A 16,173-nucleotide genomic window follows, 5' to 3' on the forward strand; every position below is an offset into this window, starting at 1 on the left:
CTGGAAAGTGACCAGGGCTTCCAAGATTTGTGCAGTGTGCAGCCTGCCCAGGTGTACATGGCATCCCTGCAAAATAGTCCTCCTCGGGAAACTGGAAATCTCTGCTACGTAAAAGAAGAATAGCTGATTAAGTTGTTGCCTATTTTATCTTGAGGCTCTAACCACGTGTCTCCTGAGAGTGTGTGGCTTATGGGGCTTTAGAGAAAAATATCAGGATGTTGTAATATAAACAGAGATTAGCATCTGCTCAGTTTTGTGAGATTGATGAAGCTGAATTCTCTGCCCCAAACTAAAAGAGGAAATTGGTAATGAGGTAGGAGATAAAATTGGGATTATCAGAGAACTGGGGTCAGGGGCAGGTTCTCAAACACTGAACACTCCCTGTCTGTAAAGGAAACAATTACCCTTACGGGGAAGAACCTGTTAGCTGTCTTTCCACCTTCCAGATTGCAGCCTGGAGTAAGACAGATCTTAAAGGGATGGGCCCCTGCAGTTCTGTTGCTAGAGGCAGAGTCCATCAAAGAACCTCAAGTGGGCTGGGGAACCAAATCACTCCGGGTGGACCATCCAGTCACAGCAGCCCATCCTTCAGGTGCAGTGAAGTTTACCGCTGTCCATGTGACTCCAATGGGCCCATCAGAGTGTTCCTTAAATTTCAGTATGAGTTGGGAGGGGGAGATGACCCTCTTTCCTTTGGGACTTTAATTCTAAGGATTTGGGTACCAGTATCTTTTGTGGGTTTTTTGTTTGTTTGTTTGTTTTTTGCCACCACTTGGAGGGACTTGGGATTATTAGATTGCGAGGGAGAGTCCTGATGTGGAACCAGCATGCCTGATGTTAGACGTAATTCCACACTTTCTTGATTCTAAGTCAATAAAATCCATTTGTACTTGAGCTAGAGCTGGATTTTTGTCACTTGCAACAAAAATGACTTAAGACATTAACAAAATTTAGGCACCATTCATCGAGTTGCAGCCGAGTGCTGGACCCTGTTCTAAGCATGGTTCATGAGTATTTTATTTAACCCTTGTAGCCACCCTGTGAAGGAAGAGCTATTGCCATCCCCCTTTTACCAATGAGGAAAGTGAGGGTCAGCATGAAGTCACTTGTTGGGGACAGAAATACAAGTAAGTAGCAGGTCTGAATTCTGCTGTTTGGTGATGCTTACCATTGACAAAGTTGTTTTCCTTTATATTCAATCCTACTCATCTTATTTCATAAGCCTTTTTGGTTTTTCTAGTTCACAGGAAATGCCTTTTTTAGAAGGTGAGTGGGATATAGGACGGATCGACATAAAGTACATCCAGAATCATCATGATGTGTCTCTCTGCACTGACTAAATATTTCCAGTAAGGTTTCTCTTCTTTCTTGGCAACCCATCCTGGGGCTGGTCAGTTTCATTATTAGAAAATACTTCAAGTTTTGCTGAAATCTGCCTCCTTGTGACTTTTACCCAGTGTTTCTCACCTGGTGTCTGGGTTGCTTCAAACCATTCCTGGAACCAAGCAGGACCACAAAAAATCCTGCAACTGGAGCTACATGGAACTGAACACCGAAGCAAGCTTTCTGAGCTTCCTGGCAGGCAAGGCAAAAAGGAAAAGCCTTTTTGATTGAGTAATCTGCTCAACAAGCAGACCAGCTTCATCAGGAGAACCCGGCTTTGTCCTGGGAATTCTTGTAGGATGAATTGATTGCAGTGGTTCTCAACCAGGGCAGTTCTCCCCCAGGGGACATTTGGCAATGTCTGGAGACCTTTTTAGTTGTCACAACTGGTAGGGGAGAGGGAGTGTGCTAATGGCATGCAATGGTTAAAGGTCAGAAATGATGCTAAACATCCTACAAAGCACAACATGTCATCTGACAACAAAGAATGATCTCATCCAAAATGTCAATAGTGCCGAGATTGAGAAACCCTGGTTTTCATGAAGTAACTCAGAAGAGTGCCAGGTATACCTTTAGTGGGAGCACACAGAAGAGGTGTTCTGCAGCTCGCAGACCTCTCATGGTCAACATGGAGACCAGGAGTCAGCCAAAGGGGCCATCTGGTCTTTGTAGGACTGAAAGCTGAGCTTGTCATTTCTGTGGAAATGACAACATAGCCTCACAGAATTGCTGCCTATGGGGAAAGGGTTCCTGGCCAGATTTGGGGTTGGCTTTTAGTGGCCCATGGGATTGGCGGCCTTGGTCTTTTTTTCAATCCTTACCCGAGGATATGTTTATTGATTTTAGAGAGAGGAAAAAGTGGGGGAGAGAGAGAAAGAGAAACATCAATCAGTTGCCTCCCGTATGTGCCCCAACTAGAGGTTGAACCCGCAACCTGGGTATATGCCCAGACCAGGAATCAAACCTGCAACCTTTTGTTGTATGGGCAGACACTCCAACCAGCTGAGCTATCCGGCCAGGACAGGGGGGCCTTGGTTTTTTGAAGATCTGACTACAGCCCAGTCAGGCGGGGCTCAGCTGTTGAGCACCGACCTAGGAGCCAGATCATCAGGGTTCGATTCCCGGTCAGGGCACATGCCTGGGCTGCGGGCCCGATCCCCAGTAGGGGGTGTGCAGGAGGCGGCCGATCAATGACTCATCATTGATGTTTCTATTTCTCTCTCTCTCCCTTCCTCTCTCTGAAATCAATAAAGATATATTAAATAAAAAGATCTGATTACAGGGTCAGGGAGTTGTATTCATTCTTTGAAACTGATTCTCAACAGCCTACAGAGGCAGGTCCTGGGTATGGCCACCAAGACCCATCTTAACCCAGAGTGAGCCAACCAGCTTCCTTTTTAAAAAAATTATCTTTATTGTTGAGAGTATTACAGATGTCCCCCTTTCCCCCCATTGAGCCCCTACACCCCACCCCCTCCCCAAGCCTTCAACACACTATTGTCTGTGTCCGTGGGCTATACATATACGCATAAAAGTTCTTTGGTTAATCTCTCCCCACCCCCCATACCTTTCCCTCTGAGATCCCTCAGTCTGTTCCATGCTTCCATGTCTCTGGATCTATTTTGTCAGTTTATTTTGTTCATTAGATTCCACATATAAGTGAGATCGTGTGATATTTGTCTTTCTCTGACTGGCTTATTTCACTTAGCATAATACTCTCCGGGTTCTCCCATGCTGTGCCAAAGGGTAAGAGATCCTTCTTCTTTACAGCTGCGTAGTATCCCATGGTGTAAACATCCCACAGCTTTTTATCCACTCATCTACTGATGGGCACTTGGGCTGTTTCCAGATCTCAGCTATTGGAAATAATGCTGCTATGAACATAGGGGTTCATCAGTTCTTTCTGATTAGTTTCAGGATTCTTAGGATGTATTCCAAGTGGGAGTCACTGGGTCAAAAGGCAGCTCCATTTTTAATTTTTTGAGGAAACCCCACAGTTTTCCATAGTGCCTGCCCCTGTTTGCATTCCCACCAGCAGGGCACTAGGGTGCCTTTTCCTCCACACCCTCGCCAGCGCTTGTTTGTTGATTTCTTGATTCTGACAGGTATGAGGTGACACCTCATTGTGGTTTTAATTTGCATCTCTGATGATTAGAGACGTCGAGCATTTTCTCATGTGTCTCTTGGCCATCCGTATGTCCTCTTTGGAGAAGTGTCTATTTAGGTCCTTTGCCCATTTAAAAAATGTTTTTATTGACTTTTAGAGAGAAAGGGAGAGATAGAAACCTTGGTGAGGGAGAAACGTCAACATCGATCGGCTGCCTCCTGCACACCGCCTGCCAGAAATTGAACTGGCGACCTCCTGGTGCATGGGTCGACGCTCATCCACTGAGCCACACCAGCCAGGCCTCTGCCCAGTTTTTAATTGGATTGTCTTCCTTTTGTTGAGTTGTATGAGTACTTTCTGTATTTTAGAAATGAACCCCTTATTAGCTGTATCATTGGCAAATATGTTCTCCCATACAGCGGGTTCCCTTTTCAACTTGATTTCTTTTGCTGTGCAGCAGCTTTTGTATTTTGATGTAGTCCCATGTTTATTTTTTCCTTTTTCTTGCCCTAGGCATTGTATCAGTGAAAATTCTGCTACGAGATGTCTGATATTTTGCTCTGTTTTCTTCTAGGATTTTTATGGTTTCACGACTTACATTTAAGTCTTTTATCCATTTTGAGTTTATTCTTGTGTATGGTGTAAGTTGGTGGTCTGGTTTCATTTTTGTGCAGGTACTTGTCCAATTATCCCAACAGTTTTTATTGAAGAGACTGCCTTTAAAAAAATTCTTTGTTGAAAGTATTACAGATGTCCCCTTTTCCCCCCACTGATCCCCTCTACCCGCATCCACCTCTCCCCCCAGGCCTTCACCTCACTATTGCCTGTGTCCATGGGTTGTGCATATAAGCATATAAGTCCTCTGATTAATCTCTCCCCACCCCCACCCCACCCCCATCCCCACCCCCACCCCTGCCTTCCCACTGAGATTCATCAATCCGCTCCATGTGAAGAGACTGTCTTTACTCCATTGTATGTTCTTGCCTCCTTTGTCAAATATATATTTTTAATTCTCACCTGAGGATATTTGCATTGATTTTTTTTTTTTTTAGAGAGAGGGGAGGGGAAGGGAGAGTGGGGGACAGAGAGACACACACGTTGATTGGTTACCTTCCACACACGTCCCAACTGGGGCCAGGGATCGAGCCTACAACTGAAGGTATGTGTCCTTGACAGGGAATCAAACCCGCAACCCTTCCACCCAAGGGCTGGCACTCTAACCACTGAGCCAAGCCAGCCAGGGCTCCTTTGTCAAATAGTGAGCATAATGTCTTGGCTCGATTTCTGGGTTCTCTGATGTTCCATTGATCTAATGCCTGTTCTTATGCCAGTACCAGGCTGTTTTGATTACAGTGGCTTCATAGTGTAGCTTGTCTGGTATTGTGATCCCTCCATCTTTGTTCTTTCTCAAGACTGCTGCAGCTATTTGGGGTATTTTTTGGTTCCATATACATTTTTGGAGTATTTGTTCTAGATCTGTGAAATATGCTGTTGGTATTTTAATAGGGATTGTGTTGAATCTATAGATTGCTTTGGGTAGTATGGACATTTTAATGTTGATTCTTCCAACCCATGAACACAGTATATTCTTCCACTTGTTTATATCTTCCTCTATCTCTCTTTGCAATGTCCTGTTGTTTTCCGAGTACAGGTCTTTTAGCTCCTCGGTTAAGTTTATTCCTAAGTATCTTAAATTTTTTGTTCCAGTGGTAAATGGGATTTTTTTTTTTTTTTTTAGTTTCTGTTTCTGAGTGTTCATTATTGGTGTACAAAAATGCCATCAATTTCTGGGTGTTAATTTTGTATCCTGCTACATTGCTGAATTCATTTATTAAATCTAGTTTTTTGGTAGTCTTTAGGGTTTTCTACGTACAATATCATGTCATCTGCAAATAATGAGTTTTACTTCCTCCGTTCCAATTTGGATGCCTTTTATGTTTTCCTGTCTGATGGCTGTGGCGAGGACTTCCAGTACTATGCTGAATAAGAGTGGTGAAAGTGGACACCCCTGTCTTATTCCTGTTCTTAGGGGAAATGGTTTTAGTTTTTTCCCATTGAGAATGATGTTGGCTGTAGGTTTGTCATATATGGCCTTTATTATGTTGAGGTATGTTCCCTTTATTCCCACTTTACTGAGAGTTTTTTTAAAATCAAAAATAGGTGTCCAGCCCGGCCGGGTGTGGCTCAGCAGTTGAGCATCGACCTAGGATCTAGGAGATGGTGGTTCGATCCCCCGTCAGGGCACATGCCCGGGTTGCGGGCTCGACCCCCCAGTAGGGGGCGTGCAGGAGGCAGCCGATAGGTGACTCATCATTGATGTTTTGATCTCTCTCTCCCCCTCCCTCCAATATCAATAGACATATTTTAAAAATAAAAAGGGTGTCCAACTGGCTTCTTGGTGTTTCCATAGACCCCAGACCTTCAAGGCAGGGGGCTGTCCAAGGTATTGTTCCTTTAATACTTGCTGAACGGGTCACCCATAGGCTTCAGGCCCCACCCCAGGCTCCTTTTTTGCACCCTTTTCATGTTGTTGCTAGCTGGACACCTAGCCCCTTGAACCTCATATCCTGATGGATTTTTTGAGTTCTGACCTGGGGGCCAGTCACCCGACCAGTCAGTGCACCAACCATCTCCCACCCTGTGCCCACAATGGAGGGAATTGCAGGCCCATTCTCACCGTGTCAACCCCTTTATAACCCCTCTGAGCCGTACCCAGTCTTTTCATTATTGAAATCTCCTCACACCTTCATCTGCCTCTCCCCTACTCACCTTCATCTTCAGAAGGTAACCTCTCCCCCTCCTTGACCCCCAGCCACACATTTCTCATTTATAACATTCAATGAGAAAGCTGCTATTTATCTCCATTTTACAGATGAATAAACTGAGGCTAGAGGGGTTAAACTACTTGCCCAAGGCTACTATCCAGGGCATGGAGAAGTCAGGATTTGGACTTTGTCCGTCAGCCACAGAAGCCTGCATTCTCAACATCTCGCCGCACTGACTCTTTTCAGTACTAGCTCCATCCCCTCCATGTCACTCACAAATTGTCACGGCACCTGAACATCTTATCCTGAGCCTGTCCACCAAGCCTTTGCACAAGCAGGCGAGAGTGAGGCAATCTCCAGAGCCTTCTGATGGAGTCATTGTGTCCTGTAGAGTCCCCTCTCATCCAAGCACCCTCTTTCCTGGCTGATGGATGGAGAGTGGTGGGATGTTGCCAAGGTGGTGTTTATTGCTGGCCAGGGCATGGGTAGGTAGGGACCTGGGGGGCCTGAGGGTCTACCCTCTCACCCCTACAGCCCCGCTGGTGAGGGGAGCCCAGTGGAACGTAGCTTTCATGGAAGTTGCCCAATCTAAGCACTGGTGGGCCCTGGTACTTGAAGGCAAACTCGTCCTCGTATTGGGTTGAGAAGAAGCGCTGTCTACCCAGCGGGGGCTCCAAGTGGCTATCCTTGCACTGTGGAGTCGGGTGGGTAGCCTGGCAGGGCAGCCTGGAGGGTGGCTGACCCACCTGGGCCACCCGATGGTCCCCACACCACCCCGAGGGGATCAGAGCTTGGTGATGGGCTCTGGGGAGGTGGGCAAACGGGGCCCCATTTTAGGCTGACCCAGGAGCTGAATGAGAAACTGGGGGCGTGGCTGGAACGACCCCAAGGGCTGACTCCAGGCAACCCTGAGCCAACCCACAGCTTACAGTATAACCCTGGCTGGTAATACGGAGATGTCCCTGAGCTGACCCTGACATGACCCTGGGGATGAGCTTGGGATGATCTTGAGGCTGGGATGACATAAAGATAACCCTGAGATTGGGGTGACTCTAGAGTGACCCTGAGAGGACCTGGCACTAATTGTGAGTCCGAGGTAAGGGTCTAAGCATCCTGAGGTAACTCTAACACTGATTTGGGGGTATCTGGTTAGGGAGGTGACCCTCTCCCTCTCTCACCCGCTGCAGCATCTCCTCAGTCATGGAGGCAGGAGCTGTTCCGTGGGGTTTCAGCATCTTCTGGTTCATGGTTAGAAAATCTGGTTCTGGAGATTGGGGTGTGGGTGGCTGAACTGAGGGGCTGAGGGAGGGGCAGAGCCCCAGCCGGCAGGGACACAGGCAATCTCCCGTGGGGTAGGGGTTCTGGGCGGAGCCCCGCCAGGGGGGAAGTTACATTAGGAGGCGGGAAGGAGGGAGGAGCCAGGGGGGCTGAGGCGGCCTGGGGCCTGGGGTGAGTCAGGGAACCGAGCCCGGTGTGACCTTGACCGAGGAAAGGCGCGGGCTGTGGTCACACAGGGTCTGCGCAGCGGCGGAGGTGGGGAGTGCGGGGAACAGGACCACGAGGGGGCGGGGTGTCTAGGGGCAGAGTTGGGATCCTGGTCGAGGGGGTGGGATCTAGCCCTGCTGGAGGCGGGGCCAGAGTCGGGAGGTGAGGGGGTCAGAGCTGTGGGGGGCGGGCCTTCTGGGGCGCCTGGGGCGCGGGCGCGTCGCGCTCACCGCCGGTGCCCTCCGGCAGGTTGCTCTGCAGCAGGTGCAGGTTGAGCGCTTTCTGGGGCTGCGGGCTGCCGGTGGGGTAATAGTCCGTGCCCATGGTGGTCTGGAAGAACTGCCCGAGCAACTTCGACTCCCCTAGGGTCACATGACTCTGCAATTTCTCATGAGGCACGTGGCGGCCGTTTGGGCTGGTCACTGGCGGCGGCTATAGGACCACATGGCACTAGGAAGCTCCCGTGTCCAGGATGTCCCAAGGCCCAGTTGGAGGGAAGAGTTGGACGCTGTATGATCTTAACAGCTCACACCCTCTTTGGACCCCACTTGATGGTGTTCAGAGCTGGTATTCTCTCATTTTACAGACAGGGTCACTGAGGCTGGGAGTGCTTAAGGGGCTTACTCTAGATCACGCAAATAGATTCAGGAGATCACCGCCCACCAATCATACTTACTCCTACCTCAGGGCCTTTGCACATACTATTCGCTCTACCTGGGAAGCCCCTTTCCCTGATGAACCCTGCCTCTTCCCCCACTTCCCACTGACCTGGCCATAGAAGAAGTGCATGGAGGTGGTGAGGCTGCCTGGGCCTGGGCACCAATTTCCTTCCAGTATGTGTGACTCCGGAGTCTTGTCACTGTGAAGAACAATAGGCTCTGCCAGTGGCAGAGTAGGTGCTAAGCAGCTCTAGGAGGCTGCTGTGGGAGTCAGGGGCAGGGAAGCCCATAGGCTCTCACTTGGTTCCCGGGCATAGAAGTGCTCAGCCTTGGTGGTCCTGCCATGGAAGAGGCCATCTCCAGGACCAATATTCACAGAGTGGATTTCGGCCGAGGCCTGGGCCTTGTCATACCTGCATGGGGGTGGGGGTAGGGGTGGGGGTGGGGATGGAGAAATCCATCTGATCTGGGCCCTCACAACTTCCAGGAAAAGGAATGGGAGCAGGGTTCCTAGTGGCCAAGCATGTAGTGCTAATGGTGGGAGATGTGGCACAATAGTGGGCCTTGTCTGCAGGTAATAGAGACCTCAAAGGCACATTACTGGCCCTACAGCTTTTGGTGGCACACTACACGTCGCTGAGAGCCCTTTGCCCTGTCTTGGTGATGGAAGATCATGGCCCCTCTGTACCTGTCTGGGGGCAGATCCTTGGGCCTGTAGGCTTGTTTCTGCTCCGAACACATGGGCCCATAGCCAATCTTGAAGTCTCCCAGTGCCACACTGGAGGAGTCCTGTGAGTGGACAAGGGTGGGAAGGGCAAGGCCACCCAGCCCCATCACTGCCCTCCCCGGCGGCAGCAGCAGGCTTAATTTACCCTCTTACACATCAGGGCAGGTGGGCCCATCAGGGCCTGGAACTGTGTCTGGTAGGAGGTCCCGACATCCCATTTCCTGCAGTCCCACTTGAGGGGGGAGGGGCCCTCTGAGGATGGCAAGATCAGAGAGAGAATGGGATTAGGGCCCTGTAGCCTCAGACCCACTGCAATTCGACCCCGTCTGGGAAGGGGAGGTGGGCTGTCTGGCAAACACCAAAAATAATAAAAATAACAAGAATAACTACCAAGTATTGAGCCACATATCTAGGTTAAGTGCTTTGCGCCTCATTTGGGATGGCTGGTATTATCCGCCTCCTCCACTTTACAGCCTCTCAGAGGCTCAGAGAGGTTAGAAAGCAGATATTCAGCCCTGGCCAGTGCGGCTCGGTTGGGCATAGCACTGAAAGGTTTCAGGTTCGATTCCTGGTCAGGGCACATGCTGGGGTTTCCGGCTCAATCCCAGGTAGGGGGTGTGCGGGGGGCAGCTGATGGATGTTTTACTCTCATATCGATGTTTCTTTCTCTCTCGCCCTTCCTCTCTAAAAATCAATTTTTTTTTTTTTTAAAGCAAAAGAAATCACAGAAATTCAGAACCAGAACTGAGTCAGATCCAAGTCTGACAATCCCTGGACCCAGGTTGAAGGGACTCTGGCTAGTGATATCCACCAGCAGTTCCCCTGGAGTCAAAGAACTGGAAAATCACAAATGACAGCTGCTCTGTGTCGAGCACTCACGCCATGCCAGGCGCATCACGCACCCGGGGCTCTTTGCTCCAGCAGCTCCTGTGGGGCCCCGTTACCGCATTCGTTTTTTGAGGCTGTGAGAGGTCAACTGCTCCGAGTTACTCAAGTGCCAAGGCGGCAGGGCTGGGTGGCAGTGCGTCACTTAGCAGCTCTGGCTAAGCCCCAAGCCAGCATTCCTGCCTTCTGCCCACTGCACAGCCCCTGAAAGGAGCCAGGAGCTATGCCCATCCAGGGGCTGTCCCCTCCGGGAGGGGGCAGAGTCGCCGCCCTCTTTGAGAGCCTCTGGGTTGAGTGAAGAGCGCAGGGCGTCGGGACGCACTCACCGCGGCGGAGGCGGGACGCGCGGAGCTGCGGGCACGCGTCGCGCAGCGGGAAGAGCGCCTGGTGCGTGGTGGGCGGAATGCGCAGCTTGGCTCTGTCGCCGGGCGGCACCGAGTCGCGGTGGAAGATGAGGCGCGCGCCGGGGTTCTGCTCGCTGCCGCGCCCCGGTAGCTCGGGCCAACCGAAGTCTGCGCTCGCGGTGGAGAGGAGGGCGCGGGGGCGCGCGTCCGCGCGCACGGGCACGGGCACGTGGCTGGCCTGCCCGGCGAGGGCGCGCGCGCGCTCCCTGCCCCGCTCCCGCGCCCGCTCCCTGGGCGGCACCGGCAGCTGCAGGAACGCACCGTGCGTCTCCGACACGCGCTCCTCGCGGGCCCAGCGCGCGTCCTGCTGGAAGAGGGTCCCTCGCGGCGGCGGCGGGCACGGCTGCGCGGGGGCCGCCTGGGGGTACGCGGGGAAGTCCCGGTGCGTGGTGGAGTGCTTGGCGCCCGCGTGCAGCCGCGGGTCCGGCCCCAGAGCGAAGTGCGAGGCCTTGAGTAAGTCCGGCCCGGCCGTGGGGCGCGGCAGCAGGGCGCCCCTGGCCATCGCGGACGCGGCGCCACCTGTGAGTGGGGACACGGGGCTGAGCAGCCTTTTCTTTTACGGGCCCGGGACCATGCAGTCCTTTACTCCTTGGTGCCAGGCACTGGGCTCGGGGACATGGTGAGAAACAGGCGCAGCCCCTGCGCGGCCCCAGGGAAAGTAAGATGTAAAGAGCCATTTATTTGACAGTTACTTCAGGCCGGGCGGGGACGTAGGCCCTCGGAGACCGGCACATCAGTTAACAAAACAGACCGAGAGCCCAGCCAGTGTGGCTCAGTGGTCGAGCGTGGACCCCGGAACCGGTCAGATTCCCGGTCAGGGCACATGCCCGGGTTGCGGGCTTGATCCCCAGTAGGGGGCGTGCAGGAGGCAGCCGATCAATGATGTTTCTCTCTCATCGATGTTTCTATTTCTCTCTCCCTTCCTCTCTCTGAAATCAATAAAGATATATTTTTTTAAATCAATATAAACATATTAAAAACAAAACAGGTCAGGCGCCCTGCCCTTATGGAGTTGATAATGGGGCAGAGAGGTGACAGACTAATATAATAATATAATATAATATAATATAATTAATATAATATAATAATATAATATATAAACTATACTATAATACATTAAAATTATATATCATATAATTATAATTGTAAATAAATTAATATATACATATAATAATATAATAACATAAATTGCAATGTAAATAGGTGACCAGTGCGGTGGGATCAGAAGTCACACAGGGTAAAAGGATGGGGGTTCAGGGTAGGAGGGCTGCAGTTTTAAAAAGGAAGGCATCACTGAGATGACAGTTAAGCAAAGACCTGGTAAAGGTGGGAGAGGAGCACTTGGGTATCTGGAGAATAGCATTCCTGACAGATGGAACAGCAGGTGTAAAGGCCCTGAGGCTGGCACAGAGTGAGCAGTAGGGATTGCCACAGAATTAACCTCTGCATTCTACAGTTTGTCTGACATGGGAGCCCTCTCTCCTCACCCTCAGCCAGTCATCAAGGCCCTGGCTCTCCCCTCCGTGTCTGGGAACCCACTTCTGTCTCTCTGCCACACCCCTCCTCACTGGTGCTCCAGCCCTCTGCAATTGCCCTGGGCCCTGACTAATTCCCCTGGATCCCTTCCTGTCCTCTGACTGTCAGAGGGTTATATACTTTGCACTCACTTCTTTGACCTTCAGCTCCAGACTCTCAGCCTCCGTTTAGTTGACTGGGACTTTCTTGCCTTCCTCAGAGCAGATGTGTCTCGCCTACCATCCTCCCTGCTCCTTGGAGACCAAGCCCTAGGGTGCTAGCAGCATCCCTAGCTCAGGCTCACCTCTTGCAGGAAGCCCTCCCAGCTCACCTCAGCCCACCAATGCTTGCTCATGTTGACCTCTTTAGAAAACATGCCATCAGGGTTTTAACGAAATCAGTTTTTTAGTGTCTAAATTTGTTGTTTTTTTATCATTTTGCTACCTAAAATAGTTGAGAGTTAAGAAGGTGTCAAATGGTTTATGGAAGAACCTGACAATTGAAATGACTGGCCCGGTCACCTTGGAACAAGTAACTGGGCTCCTGTGAGCTTCAGCTTCCTCAGGGGGATGAAGAAGGTAGGGTACCTACCTCGAGGGGTGGCCTGGGAGCTGAGGAATCTTAGAAAATGCACTTGGCACGGGGCTGACCCTCACAAGACTCCTTCCGTCCTCAGTCTCCCAGAAGACCCTCACATGCTCCTTCCAAGGCTGCATTCAAGGGTGGCCCAGCCCTTCCCATTGTGACTCAAAGAGCTTCCCCAGACAGCATTGTCACAATGGTCCCCCAGCAACTCTGGGGGCAGCTGGGAGAAAAGTTGGGAGCAAGGCCAGAAGACCCTGCCTTCTGGGACCTCAGGGAGCCTGCCACCTGACTTGGCTTCTTGAAGTCTCAGTTTTGTCATCTGGAAAATGGGGCTGGGAATGGAGACTATGGAAAGCAGCAGTGAGGATTTGATACAATAGGCTGCTGGTGTCTCATTACCACTTTCCCAAGTCTTCCTCCTCACCTGCTTCCTAAGTCTCCCCACGCAAGATGGGAAACCTCTCTGAGTCACTGCGCTGCTTACTGTCAGCCCAGGGCTCAAGACCTCCAAGGTGCCCTTCAAAATGCCAGTTCCCACCCCCTCCAGCCCCAAGACCATGAGGAACACACCCGTGGATGAACAAATACAGGCTTATTACTCATTGCAGCCAGGAAGAGCACACTCCATGGGGAATTGTGGGCACCCCAGGAGGGTGTAAAGGGACTCACCAGATTTGGGGAGGTTTAAGGAAGTGGGGCTTTGCTCCGCACTGGAGGCTTTTACTGTTTGGAAATGTGACTTTCTTTTTTGAGATGATTTGACAAATAAAAATAATGTACACAGCCTGGCCCCGTGTGGCTCAGAGGTTGAGCACTGACCTGGGATCCAGGAGATCGGGGTTCGATTCCGAGTCAGGGCACATGCCCGGGTTGCAGGCTCGATCCCCAGTCGGGGCATGCAGGAGGCAGCCGATCAATGACTCTCATCATTGATGTTTCCCTCTCTCTCTCTCTCTCTCTCTCTCTGAAATCAACAAAGATCTTTTTCTTTTTTTTTTTTAAATAAGGAAAGAAGACAAACATGAAATGAAGATATAAATCTATTCAACCTGTTTCAGTTCATGATACCCCCCAATCACCTACTGAATGGGTTCTTTTTTTTTTTTAAATTGAGATATAATTGGCATACAACATTATGGAAGTATAAGGTTTACAACCTAGTGATCTGATACATTTATAGTGCATTATGATTGCCACTGCAGCTAACACCTCTATGGTGTCATGTAATTATAATTTCTTCTAGTTTGGGAACAAGATCTAGTCTCTGAACAAATTTGTTTATGATACAGTTTTGCTGCCTGTAACCCCTGTACTGAGCATTAGGTCTCCAGGACTGACTTACCAAGTGGGTCCCTTTTCACTAAATTTAAGTAAATTGTTGGTTTGTCCATCGAGTTAAGGTCCCATCGCCTGCTCCCCAGCACTGAGCCCCACCCAAAGGGCTTTGGCTCAGCCAGGCTGATACAAATATACAGTTCAGCCTAGTCCCGCTGCCTGCTGGGAAAAGTAGGACTCATGAGTTGGATCCTGGGTGCTGCAGGAAGCAAGGGGGCGAAGTAACTATAACTGAGGATCTTAATTTTTATCCAGCAGTCCGGGGAATGAAACACGAATAAAGCTGTGACAGTAAAGGAGCAGCAGTGCCTCAGATGAGCCGTGAGAAACAAATGTCTGTCTCTCTGGTCGCTGCTGGTGTTGGACAATGCTCTCTTTTTGCCTGTGCTCAGGCATGGTCATGAGTGGGCTTGTTTTTTGTTGTTCCACCATGGTCACTGAGTGGCCTTGTCCGATGACAGCATTCTAAGAAATTATTTGTGTCTGGCAGGAGCTGGAGAACACCAGCTGTGACTGCCAGGCCAGCTCTTAGCAACATCAGGGTCAGCTGGGAACACCAGGCCAGCTCCTGTCTTTCTCAAAGGTCAAGCTCAGCCCTAACCCCATGGTGGAGGATGCTGGGAGGGCTGGGCGGTGTCTGTGAGGTTCACTGCTGTACCCTTGGTGCCTAGAGCAGGGCCTGGCACACGGTGGGCTGCTACAAGGTGGTTGGGGCTGTTACAGTTGCTCATACAGGCTCTGCAGCTTGAGGTCCTGTTCCCTCTGCAGACCTAGAGCTCGGCTTAGATGTTTTTCTGGGAAGGAACAGGGTCCCCGGTTGGGGAGTGGGGGGCACACAAACCCCTGCATCCTAGTCTTAATCAAGGAGGGCTGTGGTTGGGTGTGGGGATTAAAGACTCTCTCGGGATGTGGGGAAAGCAGGCCTGGGGGCAGCAGGGACTTGGGATCCAGGTGAGAGAATGGGGGTTCCTTATGGAGGGGGCTGTGGGCTGGGAAGAGTTGGGTGGATTCAAGGGATATTTTGGTGACTGTTGGGACATGGGCGGAGTGTGCGAGGAGGGAAAGAGTAAGCATGATGTCCAGGTCTTCTGTGGCTGGGTGGTTGTGGGGCATCCCTGGAATGAGGACAAGGGAGATCAAGATGTTGGGGAGGGTGCTGTGGTCAGTCTGGGACTTGCTGCATGTGAGGGGACTTGGGAGATGCACAGGGGAAACGTCCAGGTGGCAGGTGGGAGCAGGAGACAGGTCAGGATTGGCAAGAGATGGGAGAGAGGCCAGTGAAGAGGTGGCTAGGCAAGTCGTGGGAGTGGACAAGGTCCCCCAGGACCGTATGGACACAGCATGAACAGAGTTTGGACAGGCAGCTGAGCCCTGTAGGTAATGACACTTACTAAGAACTAGTTTTGTGCCAGGCTATGGGGATATAGCTGCGACCAAGACAGAAAAATCCCTGCCCTGGTGTAGTTCACATTCTGTTGAAGAGGGACAATTAACTAGACAACTAGATAAAGCAACAAAATATAGTCGCACTTGATAGTGTTACTGTAAGGAGGAAAAATGAGACAGCAGGAAATGTGGGTGGGAAGTGCCGCAGTGTGAGGGGAGGTCTGGGGAGAAGATGATTCTGAACAGACAGGAGGGGGAGGGGAGGGAGGGAGCCCAGTGGGTATCTGGAGGGAGAGCCTTCCAGGCAGAGCGAACAGCAAATGCAAAGGCCCTCAGGCAGGATGTGCTGCAACTTCAAGGAATGGCAACGGGGCAAGTGGTCGGGAAGGAGTGAGCGAAGCAGAGAGAGTAATAGGAGTTGAAATCAAGAGGAAATATTTTGCAAAAGGCAATCAGTCATTAGGAAAAGGCAGAAGAAGATTACGGGGAGATAATGCTTCACATCCTGTAGGATGACTATAATAATAATTTTTAAAAAACAAAATAAATGTTTTGGCAAGAATGTGGAGAATTCTGTGCATCATTAGTGGGAATGTAAAATGGTACAGCCACTGTGGAACGCAATCTTTTTACTTTTCCTCAAAAAGTCAAACCATATGGTAACCAGGGGTTTCCATATGATCTAGCAATTCCATCCAAAGGTACTGAAAGCAGGGACTTGAACAAGTACATGCACACCCATGTTCACAACAGCGTGATTCACAGCAGCCAAAAAGTGGAAACAACCTCAGGGTCCTTCAGCTAATGAGCAGGTAAATGAAATGTGGTCCATCCACATGATGGAATATTCAGCCACGAAAGGCATGAAGTCCTGATATAGGCTCCACTGTGGATGAACCTCGAACACATTATGCTCAATGAAAGAAGCCGGACACAA

At 50.6% G+C, this 16,173-nt stretch overlaps 1 protein-coding gene across 1 annotated transcript; it reads right to left on the reverse strand.

Moving 5' to 3' along the window:
• Positions 1 to 6,678: 6,678 nt before the first annotated feature.
• SAXO5 (stabilizer of axonemal microtubules 5) lies at positions 6,679 to 10,917 on the reverse strand (the record flags this gene model as incomplete). Its single annotated transcript, XM_081134024.1, has 8 exons — positions 6,679 to 6,947; positions 7,434 to 7,519; positions 7,971 to 8,172; positions 8,509 to 8,618; positions 8,700 to 8,812; positions 9,088 to 9,188; positions 9,272 to 9,378; positions 10,338 to 10,917. The coding sequence occupies 8 exons, from the start codon at positions 10,915 to 10,917 to the stop codon at positions 6,720 to 6,722; spliced, it is 1,527 nt and encodes a 508-aa protein (XP_080990150.1). The 3' UTR covers positions 6,679 to 6,719.
• Positions 10,918 to 16,173: the final 5,256 nt, after the last annotated feature.

Source organism: Miniopterus schreibersii (assembly GCF_964146895.1).
Source record: "Miniopterus schreibersii genome assembly, chromosome: 4".
Lineage (NCBI taxonomy): Eukaryota > Metazoa > Chordata > Mammalia > Chiroptera > Miniopteridae > Miniopterus > Miniopterus schreibersii.